This window comes from Maylandia zebra, linkage group LG5 (assembly GCF_041146795.1).
Source record: "Maylandia zebra isolate NMK-2024a linkage group LG5, Mzebra_GT3a, whole genome shotgun sequence".
NCBI lineage: Eukaryota > Metazoa > Chordata > Actinopteri > Cichliformes > Cichlidae > Maylandia > Maylandia zebra.
Genome location: NC_135171.1, coordinates 3,275,495 through 3,296,659, shown reverse-complemented (window position 1 = coordinate 3,296,659; position 21,165 = coordinate 3,275,495). Strand labels below are relative to the sequence as shown.

General features: G+C 42.9%; 1 protein-coding gene across 1 annotated transcript in view; it reads right to left on the bottom strand.

Moving 5' to 3' along the window:
* Positions 1 to 21,165, bottom strand: part of plekha6 (pleckstrin homology domain containing, family A member 6) — a 73,833-nt gene that overhangs the window by 39,349 nt on the left and 13,319 nt on the right. Inside the window, exons 4-8 of the mRNA XM_076884422.1 lie at positions 14,412 to 14,527; positions 2,856 to 3,254; positions 1,728 to 2,190; positions 1,419 to 1,505; positions 931 to 984 (exon numbers count right to left, since the gene is read on the bottom strand). Coding sequence (XP_076740537.1) covers positions 931 to 984; positions 1,419 to 1,505; positions 1,728 to 2,190; positions 2,856 to 3,254; positions 14,412 to 14,527 — 1,119 coding nt within the window. The remainder of the gene's footprint in view (positions 1 to 930; positions 985 to 1,418; positions 1,506 to 1,727; positions 2,191 to 2,855; positions 3,255 to 14,411; positions 14,528 to 21,165) is intronic.

Here is a 21,165-nt window from a genome sequence, read left to right as displayed (position 1 = left end):
CCGTTTCACAAAAAATTCAAGTTACGAAGGCACTGAACGTCAATATTTTTGCCCGTGTTACGGCAAAATGCCCGAGTAACAAAATACGCTGGCTCTGATTGGCTGAGCCTACAATGCCCACAATGCCTTTCGAATCATGTGACAACCCCTTGGCTTCCGTACTTGCGCTTCGCTGTTCCACTTGAATGACATATTGTTGTTCTAGTTAGCAATTAGCCTATAGCCTATCGTGCAGCATCGCCTCAGTCAAAACGCGCGATGGATGCTTCGGCTTGTGAAAATTTTCGATTTAAGAAAGACCCTCGGGAATGAATTAATTTCGTAAGTCGGGGTTCCACTGTAATTCAAAGCATAAATAAAAATGGGAGTTTTCATGTATGTAATCTCCAAAGTCTGTATCCCACATTACACAGCCAATACATTAATTTGATTTTGACTTCAATAAGAAATGAAGGTAGGCAACACATTAAATTAGGCTGACTATTTAGGACACTATACCATACAAAAAGAGCAAAATAAATGACATTTTGTTGTTATGGTGGTGTTATAAATACGTTTAGTCTCAACTGAAGCCTGCCTCCTCAGGGGCTGCTACTTTCCTTACTTCTACTTTGTTGTTGAGGGTGAGTGCTCGAAAAAATTGGGGACCATCCCAAATAGAGAGCTTTCCCTGAGTAACTGAAGCTTGGATTATAGACCAGAGAAGAAAGTTGTATGACAGGACAACTGGAACAATATTTGAACTGTTATAAAGGAATCATATTTTCGAAGTTAATGGACAGCCAAAGATACTCTATACAAGAGAAGCACACAAAAAACATAGAAAAGAGATTTTAAAGGGCAGTAAAGTAGGTAAGAACTGTCAAGAATTATGAAAAATGGTGTGTATAAAGTATTTATTGGCAAACACTACTGTATGTTTCCTCCTACCTGTTGATCTAGGTAATCCAGGTTGCGCTGGAGCTGAAAATCTAATATATCCTCCTGAACCAAGCAGCAGCATTGGTGGCAAGCGTGGAAATCAAAAAGACAAATATTGTATAGATAGCAACTCTTTATCTTATTATTTTGATCTTATGATGTATTGTTTTAATAAATGCATATGCAATAAATATATATTTGTAAAGTTCCTTTAAAAACAAGACCAAAATGTGAAAGTCATCCTTAATGTCCCCTTTGCATATCATTCCTAGTTTATTTTTCACAATCACAAATACAGTGTATTAATGGTACCCAATCATTGCTTATTATCAGTAGATACCCAAAGCCAAGGTAACCAAAATGGATCAGACATCTCTACTTGGACATACAGATAATTAATGCCAGACCCCACAGCTGACAGCATTTACAATACAAAGTTACATATGCCACAGCATGAAGTGCATTAAGTACAATTTACATACTTTTGCAGCACATACCATTTTACTGTGAACAGAAGGGGAAACAGGGTAGTTGTGGTGGTATAATCCTTGGTTTAATGATCTCCTATCACCATGGTAGTTATACTAAAGGCAGTAGGGAAGAGAACATAGAAAGAAGAAAGGACAAAATAGAAGTAAGGTGAGTGAGAGTGTCAGAGTGGTGTTAGATGAATATGGTGTCACTATATCAAAACTGGAGAGTCTTGATTTGATCCCTGCTGACTTTCTGTATTGATAAATGTTATTCAAAGACTTATCAAACATTAGTTTCTCAAAGCTACACACAAACACAGTAAACCGGTTCACCTTTGGGGAGCTGAAAGATCTTCTCAGACTGTAGACTGGTGGATAGATTGCATCTTCATTCATCCTCCCTGAAAACCGGTCAAAACCATTGGATAGTGATCGAGCAGGTGAGGCATAGGTGCATGACGCTGGTGAATAGGGCCGCCTCGATGATGAGGATGGTGATCTGGGCACAGACTTGGAGCGTGGCTGAATAAACAGGCTCCTCATGGATGTTTCCATTCCACCATAGTACTGTGGCCCCCATTGGTCTTGGGGCATCTGTTTCCTGTACAACCGGTGGGGTTCATCCCTCAGAGAGTGTCGCTTTTGCTCAATAGTCCATAGTCTGTCATAGCCCCCCACAGCAGACATAGAGCAGATGCTGTCTGGTCGGACCCCTGGTAGGTACAAAGAGTATTCGTCCACAAAGTTATAGTAGCCAGCTGAGACTTCTTGGTTCACAGAATAGTAAGAGGGTGGCCTGAAAGCACAGGAAAAATTAGAGAATATTTCCGACATGAAAAACTATTTGAATGTGTGAAAGTTTATCTTGGTCTAGTTCTTCTTTAAGAAACACAATAGGATAAAGACTAAAATTACATTTTTCCCTTTTTAAAATACACATTAATTTTTATATATATACATTACATTTTCATAAAACAAATCAAATTAAGTCTTTCTAGAAACACAGAAAGGAAACTTACTCATGAAATAGCAGTTATAGACAAACAATACAAAACAGAAAAGATGAAAATAAAAACAGTTGAAAGGTTTTATTTAATTATGGGATCTTTGAAATTAGTGTGATAATATTTTTTTGGGATTAAATAAGAAGTGTGAATAATTTGGTTAGTGCCAAAGGTGTCTGAAAACTATAGAAAATCATTTGAGAACCAACACTTCTTCAAACAGCCTTACAAAACAAGTTGTGCACTGCTTTAATATTTGTTTTTGAAAGGTTTTCTATTCCATTAAAATAATCAACAATAATGTATATAATCTGTATTTCTGATAGTTTACATTATTAGTGTGCACGTAATTCAATGATCACTGTGCCAGTGTAAAATCATAGTAAATAACTTATAATATTTGAAGACCTGGAGACACAAAGAGCAGTTATATTTCTTCTCTTCTAAATTGAGCTACCTGTTGATGTCTTCTTGCGAGGCCATGCCCCGCCGCTGGTTGACCCACTGTTGCAGTTGAGCCATTGAGCACTTTCTTTGGGCCAACCTCTCTGGAGCTGTCCTTGGGACAAAACCTCTCCTCAGCACCACATTCTCCTGTTGTTCCCTGGGCTCATATGATAAACCAACACCTGGCTCTTCATGTCCCTCAGCTGGTTGATGTCCATTGTGGCTGTTGGATGGAGGGGGTTTACTACTGCTGTTGAGGGGCATGGCACTAGGAGGAGGAGTTGTTCTTCCCCCTTCAGCTTCTTCACTTTTCCCTTCCATTCTATCATTTATGTGAGAGCATAAGTGTTGTGTTTGTGAGTTATGAGGCTTTGTCTCCATGCTGTGGTTGATAAAATCTTGGTGTTTCCTGGGTATTTGGAAGAAAAAGAATGAATGAGAATTAGGACAGCACTGGATCTGACACCAAAAGATCAAGCAGAGTACGGCACCAAAGAGTCAAGAGTCACTGTTACCGATATTACCCCACTTATTTATTTAATAATAGTAGTTTCTGTTGTTGCTGAGTCCTTGGTATGTGCCAGGGACTTGTCCTGCTCCAGGGCCTTTCCGTAGGACATGCCTGGAATAGCTCACCTAGGAAGCGTCCAGGAGGAATCCTAGTCTGATGCCCAACTACCTCAACTGGCACAGAAGCAGAAGTAGAGGAGCAGCCGTTCTACACTGTGTCCCTCTTGAATAACCAAGCTCTTCACCCTATCTCTAAGGGAGGGCCTAGCTACTCTTCTAAAGAAATTTATTCCACTTGTGTCCACAACCTGATTGTTTCATCCACTAATGAGAGCTTGTGACCATAGGGTGAGAATAGGAACACAGATTGCCTGGTAAAAATACATCCTCGCTTTTATTCTCAGCTCTCTCATTGCCACAACAGAGCTCATGTGTTGTATTATCTCATGTTGACAGATAACGTGAGGGAGTGTTCCATTCTCCCCTCAGTTGGGAACAAATACGTGAGATACTTCAGCTCCACTGCTTGGGGGGTATAACTCGGCCCTGATCTGCAGTCGGTGCTCTGCCCTTTCAGACTTGGAGGTGTTAATTATTGTTCCCGCCGTTTCACACTCGGCCACAAAAAGCTCCAGTGCAAACTGGTGGTCACCACCTGATGAAGCCTGAAGGCTATCACTTAGCTATGTCTAGATATTTTTTCACAGTCAGGTTCCACCATCACCCATTGCTGGCTGACTTCTGGCATGGTAAGTGGTATGTCATAGAGATATGGGTTTTGGGTCACTGTTTATGTGATGGCATGCCACATCTGGCCAGATTGTGGCTTGGTTTATGTGGCCCAGGCTCATAGGAAACAGGACTGGCCTGGATCCGGCATCAAGTTGGCACTTCTGACTGACTGGTGTCATGGCAGGGTGTATGTCAGCCAGATGTGGGCCAGGTCTGGCAATGATGTTTAGTTGGAGGCCAGGATGGGACAGTTCAGGAGGCCTCCTGGCCTGGCCTCCTGTGTTATCGGGCCCCAGGCCGGCCACCTGAACTGTGTTTCGGACTCTGCTCCCCTGTGAGTTTTGTGTGCCTTATTTTGGGACTCTGGGGCCTCCATCTTTGGTCATGGCCCGGTCCCTCCGTCCTGGGCCCCCTGCCGCCCGCAGGTGGTGTGTTTCTGTGGCTGTCGGGGGCCAGCCCTTGAGGGGGGGGGTACTGTCATGGTCCTGTGGCCATGACTCAGTGACTTTGTGTTTATGTTCTTTATTGTTATTACTTTCATTATTATTCGTGGCTGTTTGGGGATGGTTTGTGTTTGGGATTTTAGATACTGGGTTTTGGGTTTGTGCTCCCTCTATTGGTCCCTGGTGTTAGTGTTCCCCTGTCTCGTCAGGTTAATCAGGTCCAGCTGTTTCCCCCACCTGTGTGTGATTTCCCAGTGTCTCTCTGTGTACTTATAGTGTGTGTTTTCCTCTGCTCCTCGTCGCGTCGTCTGTGTTCATACCCTGTGAAATCCCCTGCGTGCTCTCCCTGCTGTTCTCCCTTCATGTTCAGGTTTGCCACTCCTTTGTGTAGTTTCTCCCAGTTTAGTTCGTCCTGAGTTCAATTTTTGCCATCTCCACTTTATGTTTGGTATTGTCAATAAATCACCCTTCACGTCTGAAATAGTGCTGCGTTTGAGTCCTCCTTCCACTCTTCACACGGCCGCTGACCCGGACCGTGACAGAAACCTGGCTTACAAAATCAATTCCTGACAGACATCACAATAACGGCTTTTCTGTTGCGACTGCCCCAGGGTGGCGGTTTTGCAATTTATGTAAAAAAGTTCCTAATTAAGTTCAGTTCCGTAATCTTAATTATGCAAATTCTCATGACCAATGATCAGTGGGCTGGTTTCAGTCATTATGCAAATGTGCTGTTTATAAGATTGGGGAAACCTGCTGAGACTGAAGAAGTCACTTGGATGAGCGACAAAACGTTTCTCCCACAAAACGCTACATCCAGATGAACAGAATCAACTTTTTGGAGGTTTTCAAAGGCTATTTTATCACCATTGTGGGCTGTTACAGACACCCCTCGGCTAGTAGTGAGGCTTGAATTTAATTTAGTGAAAAACTATCTACATTAGATTTTGATGAAATTGTGCTGGCTGAAGAGTTCAACTGGGACTGGTCGTCTTCTGCCTCAGACTTTTTTAAATCTATGTGTGATTCATACAATCTCACACAACTAATTTACAACTCATCCAAATCCTAAATGCCCATAAAAGTCGTCACTTATAGATTTAGTTTTAACTGACACGCTGTAAATACTGTAAATATTCTCACACTGGGTTTTTTGCAAATTATATCAGTGACCACTGTCTGATAACTGTAGTCAAACAACTGAAGGTCCCAAAATCGAGACCACAAATAGTTTTTAAATAAGATTTGAAGCATTTCTGTGAGCAAGCTTTCTTTCGAGTTTTATGGGACTATAACTGGAATAAAATCCACCTGATCACTGATGTTGAGCTCAGATGGAATTATTTGTATGGCAGTTTTATCAAAATTATAAATAAACATGCCCCCATGCGCAAATTTAGAGTAAAGTGCAGAAACAACCCTTGGTTTTCTCCTCAGCTATCCAGTCTCCTCAAAAAAGGGATGCTGCCTGGGCTCAGGCCAGAAAAACTCAGTCTGAAGCGGATTGTCTGATTTTTAGACAGCTCAGACTTCGTTCAACCTCCATAATTAAAAAGGCCAAATCAGAATTCTGTCTTTAAAAAACAACTAAACATCTGAATGACCCTAAAAAATTCTGGATATAATAAAAAAATGAAAAATAAGAAAATCTTCTCATGGGGACATAACTACCAATGAGTTGCCAGTGTGCACGTTAACAGAAAAATGTGACATCTTAAACTGCTTTAATGGGCATTTTCTTTCATCAGGGTCTTTATTTGAATCTTTCTATCCAGATTTAAAACAGCTTAATCAACAGAAGTCTCTCTGCAACCACTCAAAATCAGTGTGATTGTTTCTAATATACCTCATAATGATCAGTTATTGCATTTTTTTAACGTTTGTATGGGATATTGTATTTATTTTAATTGTTATGTACTTATGTGGTACATGTATTTTTGGCTTTTGCTGGTAGGTCTCTCTTGGAAATTAGATTTTTAATCTCAATGAGATTTTTACCTGGATAAATAAAGGACTAATGAAAAAAAAACTATAAACAGAATTGGTGACAAAGAGCAGCCCTGGCAGTCTAAAAATACACCATAAACTAGTCTGATTCACTGCCGGCAATACAACCAAGATCTTCCTGCAGTTGTACAGGGTCTAAATGGCCTCCATCGACTGGACAGACACCCTGTACGCCCAAAGCAGCCCCACAGGTTTCCTCCAGGGACCTGGTCGAATGCCACAAAACACATGTAGACTGGTTGGGCAAACTCCCACACACCCTCAATTGAAATTAGCTTTGGTCAAAATAATAACTATTAACAGCATTCATAAATTTAAAAAAGCAAAAAGATAGCACCCCCCCCCCCCCCCCCCCCAAAAAAAAAGATAATAAAAATAAAGCAAAGTGAGGTAAAAGAAATAGAAAATCAATAAGACATTGCTTGAAACCAACAAAAGACCAGCAAAAATTAGATGGAACACAAGGTAAATACAAGAAGTAGCCATAAAATTAAATAATAGTTAATAGCAATAACTTGTCACAAGGAAAGAGTTACTGCCCCAAGTGGAGCAGTCCACATATCTCGAGTCTTGTTCCTGAGTGAGGGGAGAGTGAACGGTGAGATTAGCAGACCGAATGGGGCACCATTTGCATCTGTTGTGGTGAAGAGAGAGCTGAGCATTAAAGCAAAGCTGTCGATTTACCAGTCAGTCTACATTCATACCCTCGCCTGTGGTCACATGCTGTTAGTAGTGGACGAAAGAATGAAGTCAAGAATACAACTGGCAGAAATTTTTTTTTTTTTTCGAAGAGCGGCAAGACTCTGCCTTAGAGATGGGTGAGGGGCTTGGTTACTTAAGACGGCCTTGGAGTAGCGCCACTGCTCCTCCACTTCGAAAGGAGTCTGTTAAGGTGGTTCAGGCATCTTAATAGGATGCCTCCAGTATGACTCCTAGGTAAGGTATTCTGGGTATGTCCTACCAGGAGGAGGCCCTGGGGCACACCTAGGTTTGCTGAGAGATTATATCTCTCGCTAGCATGGGACTCACTTGGTGTCGCCCTGATTGAGCTGGATGAGTTGATGGGCATAGGAACTCCAGAGCGATAAAAGCGCACTGTAGGTATTACAGGTACTGCACTGCAGTGGTTTGTATCATATCTATCTAATATACTCCAATTTGGTTATGTAAAGTGAGAGTCGTCTTCACACACTAGGGTTAATAATGTAGTTCCACAGGGTTCCATGCCCCATTAGAGCACTTCGCTCTCGCTCATTGCTACGGGCCATTCGATCCCTATACAACCGTTGCAAGAGCTTGGTTCGCATTGCGGGCAATAAGTCGGACTCGTTCCCGGTGGGTGATGGGCTTCGCCAGGGCTGCCCTTTGTCTCCGGTTCTGTTCATAATCAGAATCAGAATCAGAATCAGAATACTTTATTGATCCCTGGGGGAAATTGTTTTTTGTTACAGTGCTCCATTATAAACCAACATTAAGACAAGACAGACAATACGCTAACTAAGAATAGTACAATATATACATATATATACATACATACATACATACATAAGTCACTTATAAATAAATATTTGGAAAAGAAACATGTGTAGTTGTAGCAGCAAACAGTGTGTTAAGTGGATGCGTTGTACAGGGAGATGGCCACAGGCAGGAATGATTTCCTGTGTCGTTCAGTGGTGCTTTTCGGTAATCTCAGTCTCTCACTGAACGAGCTCCTGTGACTGACCAACATGTCATGGAGTGGGTGGGAGGTGTTATCCAACATTGTCTTTATCTTGGACAGCATCCGCCTCTCCGACACCACCTTGAGGGAGTCCAGCTCCATCCCCACAACATTGCTGGCCTTACGGATCAGTTTATTAAGTCTGTTGGCATCTGCGACCCTCAGCCTGCTCCCCCAGCATGCAACAGCATAGAGGATCGCACTGGCCACCACAGACTCATAGAAAATCCTCAGCATTTTCTGGCAGATGTTGAAGGACCTCAGTCGCCTCAAAAAATAGAGACGACTCTGGCCCTTCCTGTAAAGTGCTGTGGTGTTTTTAGCCCAGTCCAGTTTATTGTCAATGTGTACTCCAAGGTATTTATAGTCCTCCACAATGTCAACACTGACCCCCTGGATTGAAACAGGGGTCAAGTGTTTCCTGGTCTTCCTGAAGTCCACGATCAGTTCCTTGGTCTTTGCCACGTTGAGCTGCAGATGATTCTGCTCACACCACGTGACAAAGGAGTCGACCACAGCCCGGTACTCTGTCTCATCATCCCTGCTGATGCATCCAACCACCGCAGAGTCATCAGAAAACTTCTGAAGATGGCATGTCTCTGTGCAGTGGCTGAAGTCTGTGGTGTAGAGGGTGAAGAGGAAGGGGGAGAGGACAGTCCCCTGTGGTGCCCCTGTGTTGCTAATCACCTTGTCAGACACACACTGTGGGAGACGTACATATTGTGGTCTTCCTGTCAGGTAATCAACAATCCAGGACACCAGAGAAGCATCCACCTGCATCGCTGCTAACTTATCACCCAGGAGGGTCGGCCTGATGGTGTTGAAAGCACTGGAAAAGTCAAAAAAACATGACCCTCACAGTGCTCGCCGGCTGGTCCAGATGGGTGTAGACACGATTGAGCAGGTAGATGATGGCGTCCTCTGTTCCGAGACGAGGCTGATAAGCGAACTGAAGGGGATCCAGATGTGGTCTTACTATGGGTCGCAGCTGGTCCAGGATGAGCCTTTCCAGGGTCTTCATGATGTGGGAGGTCAGTGCCACGGGCCTGTAATCCTGGGGGCCACTGGGACGAGGCGTCTTTGGTACAGGGACGAGGCATGATGTCTTCCACATCACCGGGACCCTCTGCAGACTCAGACTCAGCATAAACAGTTTATGAAAGACTCCACACAGCTGGGGGGCACAGGCCTTGAGGACAAGGGGACTCACTCCGTCTGGTCCAGCAGACTTGCCTGAGTGAAGTCTCCTCATTTGCATCTCAACCTGGTATTGAGTGAAGGTGATGGGTGGGGGAGGGGTGTCAGGAATCTCACAGGAGGCAACATGTGAAGAGAGAGGCTGGCACAGTGGTGTGGCTCTGGATTCCAGGCTGACTGCAGGTGAGGTTGTGGGGGTGGGAGCAGACACTGTGGTGTCGAATCTATTGAAAAACAGATTCAACTCGTCGGCTCTATTCTCACCTCCCTCAGCTCCCCTGCTGTTGGTTGGCCTGAATCCAGTGATGGTCTTCATGCCCCTCCACACCTCTCTCATGCTGTTCTGCTGGAGTTTCCACTCCAGCTTCCTCCTGTAATTGTCCTTAGCCTCTCTGATCTTGTCCTTTAGTAACACCTGGACCTTCCTCACCTCCTCTTTGTTGCCCCCTCTGAAAGCCCTCTTCTTCTTGTTGAGGAGGGCTTTGATGTCCTTAGTCACCCACGGCTTGTTATTTGGGTAACAATGAACAGTCTGAGCTGGAACAATGGAGTCGGTGCAGAAAGTTATGTAGTCTGTGATACACTCAGTAAGCCCATTGATGTCCTCGGCGTGAGGCTCACAGAGTGTTTCCCAGTCGGTCACCTCGAAACAGCCCTGTAGTTCCGCTATTGCCTCCTCTGACCACCTCCTAACAGTCCTGGTGGTCACAGGTTCCCTCCTCACAATTGGCACATAGCGGGGGGTGAGGTGAATCAGGTTATGATCTGACCTACCAAGTGGGGGGAGGGAGGAGGAGCTGTATGCATCCTTGACGTTAGCATACAGTAAGTCTAAAGTTTTCTCTCCCCTGGTGGGACAGTCCACATATTGTTTGAATGTTGGTAGTGTATTGTCCAGTGATACATGGTTGAAGTCACCCGAGATCACAATAAAGGCACTCGGGTGCTGAGTCTGTAGCCGAGCTATGGCAGAGTGGATAGTGTCACATGCAGCTGTGGGGTTAGCAGAGGGGGGAACATAAACAGCCACCAAGATGACGTGAGAGAATTCCCTGGGTAAATAATACGGCCTGAGTCCAACAGCACACAGTTCAGTGTCCGGGCAACAAATCCTTTCTTTGATTGTTATGTTGGCAGGGTTACACCACCGGTTGTTAACTAAAACAGCAAGCCCACCTCCTTTACGCTTACCGCTAGCGATGCTGTCCCTGTCCGCCCGAACAGTGTGGAAGCCTTCCACGGAAGCATTCTCATCGGGAATGACCTGGTGCAGCCATGATTCGGTGAAACACATCAGGCTACACTCTCGGTATTCCCTCTGACTCCGTACCAGTGCTGAGAGCTCGTCGATTTTACTTGCCAACGATCGCACATTTCCCATCACGATAGACGGCAGACACGGTTTAAACCTCCTCCTCCATAATTTTTATGGACAGGATTTCTAGGCGCAGCCAAGTGGCGGAGGGCTTTCGCTTTGGTGGCCTCAAAATCTCATCTCTGATTTTTGCAGATGATGTGGTTCTGTTGGCTTCATCGGGTGAAGGCCTCCAGCTCGCACTGGAACGGTTCGCAGCCGAGTGTGAAGCAGCGGGAATGAGGATCAGCACCTCCAAATCTGAGGCCATGGTTCTCAGCCGGAAAAGGGTGGAGTGCCCACTCCGGGTCGGGGATGAGTTCCTGCCCCAAGTGGAGGAGTTCAAGTATCTCGGGGTCTTGTTCGCGAGTGATGGGAGAAGGGAGCCGGAGATCGACAGACGGATTGGGGCTGCAGCTGCAGTAATGCGGACGCTGCACCGGTCCGTCGTGGTGAAGAGGGAGCTGAGTGTAAAAGTGAAGCTCTCAATTTACCGGTCGATCTACGTCCCTACCCTCACCTATGGCCACGAGCTGTGGGTAGTGACCGAAAGAACGAGATCGCGGATACAAGCGGCAGAAATGAGCTTCCTCCGAAGGGTGGCCGGCCTCTCCCTTAGAGATAGGGTGAGAAGTTCGGCCATCCGGGAGGGGCTCAGAGTAGAGCAGCTGCTGCTCCACATCGAAAGGAGCCAGCTGAGGTGGTTCGGGCATCTGACAAGGATGCCCCCTGGGCGCCTCCTGGGTGAGGTGTTCCAGGCATGTCCCACCGGGAGGAGGCCCCGGGGCAGACCCAGGACACGCTGGAGAGATTATATCTCTCGGCTGGCCTGGGAACGCCTTGGTATTCCCCCGGACAAGCTGGAGGAGGTGGCTGGGGAGAGGGAGGTCTGGGCCTCTTTGCAAAGGCTGCTGCCCCCGCGACCCGGCCCCGGACAAAGCGGATGAAGATGGATGGATGGATGGATGGGCTCTCGCTCTGCAGACCTACTTGTTGTTCCTAGAGTATTTAAAAGTAGAATGGGAGGCAGAGCCTTCAGTTTTCAGGCCCCTCTTCTGTGGAACCAGCTTCCAGTTTGGATTCAGGAGACAGACACTATCTCTATTTTTAAGATTAGGCTTCAAACTTTCCTTTTTGCTAAAGCATATAGTTAGGGCTGGACCAGGTGACCCTGAATCCTCCTCTCCCGCGTTACACTGCAATAGGTGTAGGCTACTGGGGGATTTCTATTATGAGTATTTCTTCTTCAGTCACCTGTTCCACTCACTATGTGTTTATACACCTCTGCATTTAATCAGTATTAGCATTAAGCTGTTAATCTGTCCAGGATGTACCCTGCCTCTCTCCGTGACCCTGATAAGGGGGAGAGAATGGATGGCTGGATCAATCTTTAAAATATGAAAGTGATCTGTGACATCAACATTTCTAAATTGTGAAATGGTAAATGGCCTGTATTTGTATAGCGCTTTACTAGTCCCTAAGGACCCCAAAGCGCTTTGCACATCCAGTCATCCGCCCATTCATGCACACATTCACACACTGGTGATGGCAAGCTAACAGACACAGAACAAATACTCACTCAGATCTTGTAATATATGATCAAAAACATTCATTTTCTGAGCCACATAAGTCTATTCACCTGCTAAGTTGCATCATTAAAATATTCTTTTCATTTCATGTCAAATTGTGCCACTCAACTCTGCCACTATTTATTCTGTAGTAATTCACAGCCTTGGCTCTTGTACTGTGTACTGTAGTTAGGACTGATAGAGATCAATAACCAATAACCAAGAGATCAATAACCAAGTTGTCAATTCACTGGTTTTAGGAAAGGAGTCTGTATTTGCTGATAAAAATGGATCTGCTATGTGGTTACAATTATGCCCTGGCTATGGCCTTGGGGATAAGTTGACCTTTTGTACATTTCTGCTCTTTTCATGCAAAATAACAACATGATCCAAATTTTCCATTTATCTCTTGCCTGGCTTGCATTCACACCAATCTGACTGGAAATCTGGATAGGTTCAAATGAATTGGCCCAATAGACTATGGCTGAATATATACATATACATATTTTCAAGTGCCATGTATAGAGATTGACAGACCACGTGACTTTCGCACATTGCATTGTGGGTACGAGTGGCAACAAAATCAAAACACTGCATCAAGCGCTAGCATTTCCAGCACAGGTAATCGTTATTTCTGCGGTTTTAATCCCTACTTGCATTTTATTTGCCCCAAAAACTGTTATGTACAAAACGAAGGAGAACACGGCAGCTCCGTACAAAGACAGACGTGACGAAAAGGCAAAAAAATGTACGAGGAAAAAAATCAAAGGAGTGAAAGGGTAAGACCCATACAAGCATACAGAGTGGAGTAAGGACGTTAGCGTGCTGCCCAACTTTCATCACGCAAATATTTATTATTATATGGTCCTAAGTGTGAGTGCATACACTCACTTACTTACTCACTCACTTACTTTGGTGATTTGGACTATTCCATTTCACAGCTGTTGTTAATTTTTCCCCCTTTATCTCCTGTACAGGTCAACGCAATCTAGTTGTCGTTTCAGGTTGTAGTGTTACACAACATTCTCAGATCTATTAGAAATAAAATTAGTGTTTTGTAATTCATTCAATTATAGTCTTTATTTGTAACTGGCATTATTGTTTCGTTCTATTATAGAATCTTACAAGAAAGAGGCAAAATTGTATTCCATCACGCTTTATTAGCTGCTTCGGTGAAAAACAAATCAACAATGCAACAAAAATAAGCCATTGCAAAACAACATACTGGAAAACAGTTATTCATCAATTGATTGCTTCAATACAACACTTGGGCACATATATGCAGGACTTTTCGTGGCTGTTTTGATATCGCTCTCTCTCTCTCAAATCTCGCTGTGGTAGCAGCTTTAAACTCGGTCTGACCCAGGTTGATAGAGGGGCCCAGTCTGGATCACATTCCAGCATTTTGTAGGCTGGTTTTCTTACAAAACACAAGAAATAATAGCCCGCAAAGCCACAGTGAACAAAGCAGCATAGCGCAATGAATTCAATTCAAATCAATATAAGACTTGATTGTAACCTACATCAATAATTATGTTATGATAAATTACGTAATAACTACAACAGAAGACTTACCTTTGTGGAAATGCTTGGAGCAGACTAACATGTGAGCTGGAGTGTTCTGGGACGTTATAGTTGACTCTTCATATTACTGTGAAGCACTTTGGTGTGCCTTCGGGTTTTTAAATGTGCTATATAAATAAAATTGTATTGTATTGTATTATATAGTTGGTCTTCGAATGGCTGCAATCCAGGCCATCCGTCGGCTCTTTGTTACTTCAGAAACATGGCTTAAACAATTTCTCTTCCACGACGCTTCCCGTGAGTGTTATGCGACCGGATATTGCAGTTTATACTACAACAGCTTCTTGCCATTCTTTGTGTTTCTTTTTATGGCTGTGTAACTGTTTTCACGTGAAAGCCTGCGTGCGCTAGTACCGCTTGCCACTCGTACCCACAATCCTTTGCGGTTTTACCCCAAAATGATGTCACATTTTCAATCTCTTTATAGCTCCATGCATGTGTGTGTGTAAACCTGTTTCTTGGTTGACTAGTGACCTCAGCAGCATCACTCAGGGCTCTGATCCACTCTTCCTGTTCTGCATAGCTGTCTGTGCTGAAATAGTATGTCCTGGTCCCGACATGCTCCACCTGAATGCAAAATCAAATAAACGCTTTAAATTGCCTTTTTCACTTTTCTCCTCTTCCTTCCACACCTGCAGAGTGAAACAAAGAGATGCAACACATTCAACTCAGTCTCAAACTGTCATGGTCTCCGTGCCTGCCCGGCCGGCCCCACAAAGCTACATGTGCTGTTTTGGTTCTCTCTCTCTCTCTCCCTCTCTGCCTGGGCGGAGCTCACTGTGGGCTCCCGCCCTTGACCCACACACCTGACAACAATCACCTGTCATCACCGGGAGCACTATTTGAGGCTGGAACACAATTCCTCTTGTCACTGGATGATTGTACTACTGATGTTAGTGTTTCTCGCAGCTCCTGTGAACTTGTGCTTAGTAATTTGAGATTCGTGATTCGTTTCTTCTCTTTCCTTCTCTCCTGCTTTCAGACCTTCCTCCCCAGACCTGTGACCTCCCTGCCGTGTGAACGTGTGTGAGTGTGGGAAGAAGACGTGAGCGAGTGTGAGAGAGCTACCCTGTGATTCCCTGGAGTTTTGGATTCCCTTCACTGGATATACTGTGCACTGGTGCTGTAAATAAACTGTTTTTTGGAGACATCTAACACCTGAGTTCCTACAACCAGATTGTGACACAAACTACTATCCTGCAGGCAGTAATTTTGACACTTATTATTTTTCTATAAATGTAATAATATATTTAATAATAAAAGCGCATTAGTATTGGTAGCTGGCTTTATAAAAATTATAAAATAAAATAAAGGTTTTTTTTTTCTTTTTTATTCTGAAACGCTCGTGGGTGAGTGGTGCCATCATATTCCCAGAGTGTGGTTTTGTTTAATAATAAAATTAGAATGCAAACTAGTCCAAAGTGCTAATAGCTCAGTATTATCCTGGGTATAGTTTCTGATTAGCTTTGCTAAGTAGCATGCCAGAATCCTTACATGTTCTCTTGAGGTGAAAGTGAAACTTTATGAACTAAACCAGGATGAAGAATAGAGATGACATACAGATAATAAATGGTAAATGGCCTGTATTTATATAGCGCTTTATTAGTCCCTAAGGACCCCAAAGCGCTTTGCATATCCAGTCATCCACCCATTCATACACACATTCACACACAATAACTGAAAAAATGGCACGCAGTTCAGTGCAACAGAGATAATAGTGCATTCCTTGCAGGCAGGGAAGTTCTAAATCAGAGTAAGACATAAAATATTAATGCTGTATTGTTCACTATCTTACAATGCTGTGTTTGCACCCATTCCCCAACTCTCTGCGAATGGTACTCATGGCCATTGATCAGTTGTTGTTGATCAATGGTCATGCCAATTTGCATAATAATGATCAAGAACTGACCTACCAGACCATGAATCATTCAGTGGGCTGGTTTCAGTCATTATGCAAATGTACTGTTTATAATTTTGGAAACCTGCAGTCACTTGGATGAGTGACAAAATGTTTCTCCCACTGAAAACGCTACGTCCAGATGAACAGAAACAACTTTTGGGATATTAATGTTGTTACCAACTGCGTTTCCAAATAAAACAAAAAGACAAAGCCCTCATGTGTGTAGATGAAAGTGGGAGGAAAAAAACACAGAGGGGAGGAAAAGATTAGCTGTGACAAAAGCCACCAGTCACTGCTCTTTATAAAATGCTGCACTATACTCTAGCTTCAACACACTGTGCACTATGGATCACAATGCTTTAAATATCTACCAAATATTAATAATTGCTTTATCTAGTACTGTAGTTATTTCAAATAATGACATAATCAATCCATTTTGGCTACACAGGTAATTCTTCATATTTCAAGAAACTCATATCTGTCAGTCCGATTTAAATTCTGGGATGTAGATTTAGTTTGGACACATTTTTCATAACTCCTTTTCATTTGCGGTTCTAATTTTAAAGCATACTGCCTCTGAAAACACAATGTGTGACTGGTAAATCGACAGCTTTGCTTTAATGCTCAGCTCTCTCTTCACCACAACAGATGCAAATGGTGCCCCATTCGGTCTGCTAATCTCACCGTTCACTCTCCCCTCACTCAGGAACAAGACTCGAGATATGTGGACTGCTCCACTTGGGGCAGTGTGTGTGTGTGTGTGTGTGTGTGTGTGTAGAGAAGATGTCCTCTAATGTGGATAGAGGACATGATGTCACTCATAAACAAGAGTCATTTCCTTCCACGGTGGAACATCATGAGACTCCACCTCCAGCACTCACAGAGGGTGATGCAACTGTGTGAAATGGCTGAATATTAAGACGCAGCAGTAACCTAGCAACAGAGGTTGGGGCAGAGCATGTGTGTGCATGTACGTGTATGTATAACCCTTCTTTGTTGTCCTTTCTTTCTTTCTAGAGCAGAAAATGAAAGAAGGAGAACAAGTTACTGATCCCTCCATTCTTTGCTCCTTTCTTAAATCATGAACGTATTACTTACAATTATACAAATATACTTTTTAAATCTACTGTATACTATTTGCTATTATACTTAATACCAAAACTAACACAAAATGAAAATGCATTTAGGCAAAGGCATTAGATTGGGAAGCAGAAAAAAATTAAATAAATTAAAAAAGAAAAGGCTAAAAAGATAATATAAGAAATGGAATGACAATAGAGCAAAAACATAGTAAGGTTTCCAGTTTCACGTTTCCTCACTGGAAACTTAAGACTGAAAAATAAACAAAAGATGAGAAACAATTAAAGACGGAAGAAAGGAAGAACAAATAGAGAAGAAACAAAGGAAAAACAAAGCCAATAAAGAAAATACTAAGGTGGCAATAATATGCTTCAGTGAACTAGAGATGAAGCAGACAATAGCACACTACATAAAACCTCTTCAAAAGTAGAAAAAAAAAGAACCTGAATTAAACAAAAAATGTAATTAAACTTCAGCACTTTTTAATAAGAGGCAAAATCAGGTCAAATACTTATGGATGCAATTGTTTTTGTATTTTATATAACAAAATGTTAATGCATCTATAAAATATTTCTGTGCCCTTCACCTTTGACCTAAGTACATTACTTGCATAAATGAAGCTCAATAAACAGAAAAAAAAATTCCTAACCACTGAACACTCTGAAAAACACTAAAACCACAGTGCAGCTCTAAGCCTGGTACGTCCTTGGGTTGGGTTTGAGCTCCTATAAAAGCAGTAAAATAACTTTCTTTTTTGTGGTTACAGCTAAATTTTCATTGTAGTCAGTGTTATTCAAATGAATGCTATCCACATTAAATAAATATTTTACTGATCCAACAAGGGACATTTTTCTGTTACAGTAGCATGATAAACAGTAAAAATAGTATAGTCTACAATACACAACAACACAGCTGAAATGAAACGCAGGCTCCTGGAATATGATAAATGGTAAATGGACTAGTTTCTATATAGTGCTTTTCTACTCTTCTGAACACTCAAAGCACTTTACACAACTTGTGCTTTCACCCATTCACACCAGCACATTTTCTAAGTGCTTTCTAACTGACATTCACACACACATTCATACTCCGACGGATGCATCGGGGAGCAATTTGGGGTTAGTATCTTGCCCAAGGATGTTTGGCATGCAGACTAGGAGAAGCCAGGAATTGAACCACCAACCTTCTGATCAGTAGATGACCTGCTCTACAGCCACCCCTTGTACTATGAAAGAGCGTAGGAATTTATATATTGACAAGAGTGAGACAAAGTAAGCTAATGCTCACAAGAAATATACAAATCTCTTCTGACTACAATTACTAATACTAGTATAGTAGCACTTCACCACAAATCAGAAGGGCAGGAGAATATTGGACAGGGTAGCAATAGAGCTAATATTCGGAAACAGAAAGTGTACTCATGTTACATGAAAAGGAATTGAATATTAGATACAGTTATTTTGTCAAATCCTAAAGATAGGGGTACCAAAAGTACAGAAATTATTTACTTAAGATGAAGCATAGATACTTGCGTGAAAAAAGACTCCAGTAAAAGTAAAACTACAGCTAAATAAACCTAATGCTGTATTAGTCCTAGGGATGGGTATTGATAAGATTTTAATGATTCCGATTCCATTTTCGATTCTGTTTAACGATTCGATTCTTTATCGATTCTCTTATGGATTCTTATTTTTAAAAAAGGAGAACACTAAAGTCGATTAGCTTAGAACTTTGTTTTATATCTTCTCTTTGAACAAGATAGAAATTTAAGAGTAACATGGCCTTACAAGCCCAACAGTGAGATCTTAAGAGATCCAGCCTACGGCTCTTCAATGGGGTGTCACAGGGTCCCCAGGAAAAAAAATGTAAATGTAAAATAATAAAATAAATATTCTCCTGTAGCAATAACAAAGTGTAACATAAATTATTCTGTAGCAATTACACAAGAATATACAGTAATGTCCTGCCTACAATTAAACACATTCACTTACCAAAGTGAAATCGGGAGCATCTGCTGTAGCAAATGGGTGCAAGCCTTTGACCACAAACTTAGTCACTGCTCGGTGACATTCGTCTATCCTGGCCTGAAAGGAGACGCTACCAGGTAGACTGCAGCGAGAACTGCCAGCATCTGAGCCAGCCGGACTCTGTCTGTCTCATCATGGTCACCTAAATGCAACGCACAGTAATAGCAGGTTTTGTAAGAAGGCAGATCGCGCTAACATAATATGCACTGTTAGTTGATTATTTACCTGCCGCATTAACACGAGAGGACGTGCAAACGTTACCGCTGCTGCTCGGTTGAGATTCACGAGTCCGGAGCAGAATTAAAAACACGACATTCATTTAAGGTCATCGCGTGTTTTGTGAGCAAATGCTTTTGATATTCGTAGTGTTTCCTCCCTTAAATGAAATATCTACTTTGCAAGTATTGCAAGTTGCCCTGTTGTCATCCGTTCTCGTAAAGTATAACCAAACTTTTGAGCGTTTGAGCCGCTTAGGCGCCGTGTTTCCTGCCGGGTAAATGAAGCGCCACAACGTGGTGACGTCATTCGGGGCGACTGGAATCGATAAGGGAATCCTTTGCAAAAATGGCAAACGATTCCAAGGAATTGAAACAGTGGGAACCGGTTGTCAACAAGAACCGGGTTTCGATACCCATCCCTAATTAGTCCATGGGAATACAAACTTTTCTTTTTACTTTGCCCCCACACCTGAACAGGAAACTTAATATGTCAGGGTAATAAAGTGGTTTTAGTGGGAGGGAAAATCTTCAGTTTGGTTGTAGTGACTCAGTATGGTGAAATGATCACAAATAAAAATAATTTCTTTTGTGAGTTCAAATGGATTTTCTTTTGTTCACAGCCTATGATCAATGGATCAACTGTGATCATGAAACTACATAAAGGTTTACTGCTCTTAGTGGAACTGAATTCAATAAGATAAAAGCAGCTTAGCTCAATTCCATTCCCTACACTTACAATATACTGTTTATACTGTGTTTTTACTAGGCAGAATAAACAGTATTGAATTCTGTGAATAAATCTAAGCATGTTCAGTTTAAATTTGAATACATCTGAGCGACACTTGATATAACCTCACACTGACTATGAACACCACAGCCACTGTGGACCAGTCCAACACAGTCCTTTACTGTCATGGTACTGGGTCTATGATCCAGTGTTTCTGTTCCTTAGGCTTTTACTGGTATTGTTTAGGTTTCTACTTTAATCATTTGGATTTCTAGTTGTTTAATTATTCTGCTCAGATTATATTGATAGATTCTAATCCCTACGTTTCTGTTACTGTGCTTCCCCTGTATCCTACGTTTCATATCTAGTCTCGCTTGTCTTCATGTTCGTTTATCTCCAGTATCTGTTTTCTGTGTTTTCTTTCGTTTTCCCCAGTCAGCTATGTTCTTAAGTCTGTTGAAGATGGAGAACCAGCTTCAGCAGAATAATGTCAGTAAAGTCTGGAGAGGTCTTAGAACCATCTCGGGCCACAAAGATCAAAACTCTCTGCCTGTGGGGGATGTGAGGCGGACAAATGAACTGACTCTTTTCTTTAACAGGTTTGATTCATCCAGGATGCAGTCTCCAACATCGGCTGCAGACTCACCCACCCCCACTGCTGCTGTTCCACCTCTGAAACCTCAGCCACTTCACACCTTCTCCACTCACCACGGTCACTACTCCCCATCCCCATCCCCAACCACAGCACCCAGTACACATCCTGCACAAGGTTCCTGCCTGTCTCTCTCAACTACCCAGGTTAGGAGGGAACTGAGGAGGATTAAAGCCAAGAAGGCAGCGGGTCCAGATGGCATCAGCTCAAGGGTCCTCAGGTCCTGCGCAGACAACTGTGTGGGGTGATGGAGCACCTCTTCAACCGGAGGCTGAGGCTGGGGAGAGTCCCACGGCTCTGGAAAACCTCCTGTGTTGTACCAGTGCCAAAGACCTCACGCCCCAAGGACCTCAACAGCTACAGGCCGGTGGCTCTGACATTTCACCTCTTGAAGACCCTGAAGCAGCTGGTCCTGTTACAGCTTCTGGCCCTGGTGAGCTCATCACTGGACCCACTTCAGTTCGCTTTCCAGCCTGGCACTGGAGTGGATGATGCTTTCATTCATCACCTACATTGTTCCCTCTCTCACTTAGAGCCCGCTGGGAGCACTGTGAGAATCATGTTCTTTGATTTCTCCAGTGCTTTTAACAGCATTCTGCCC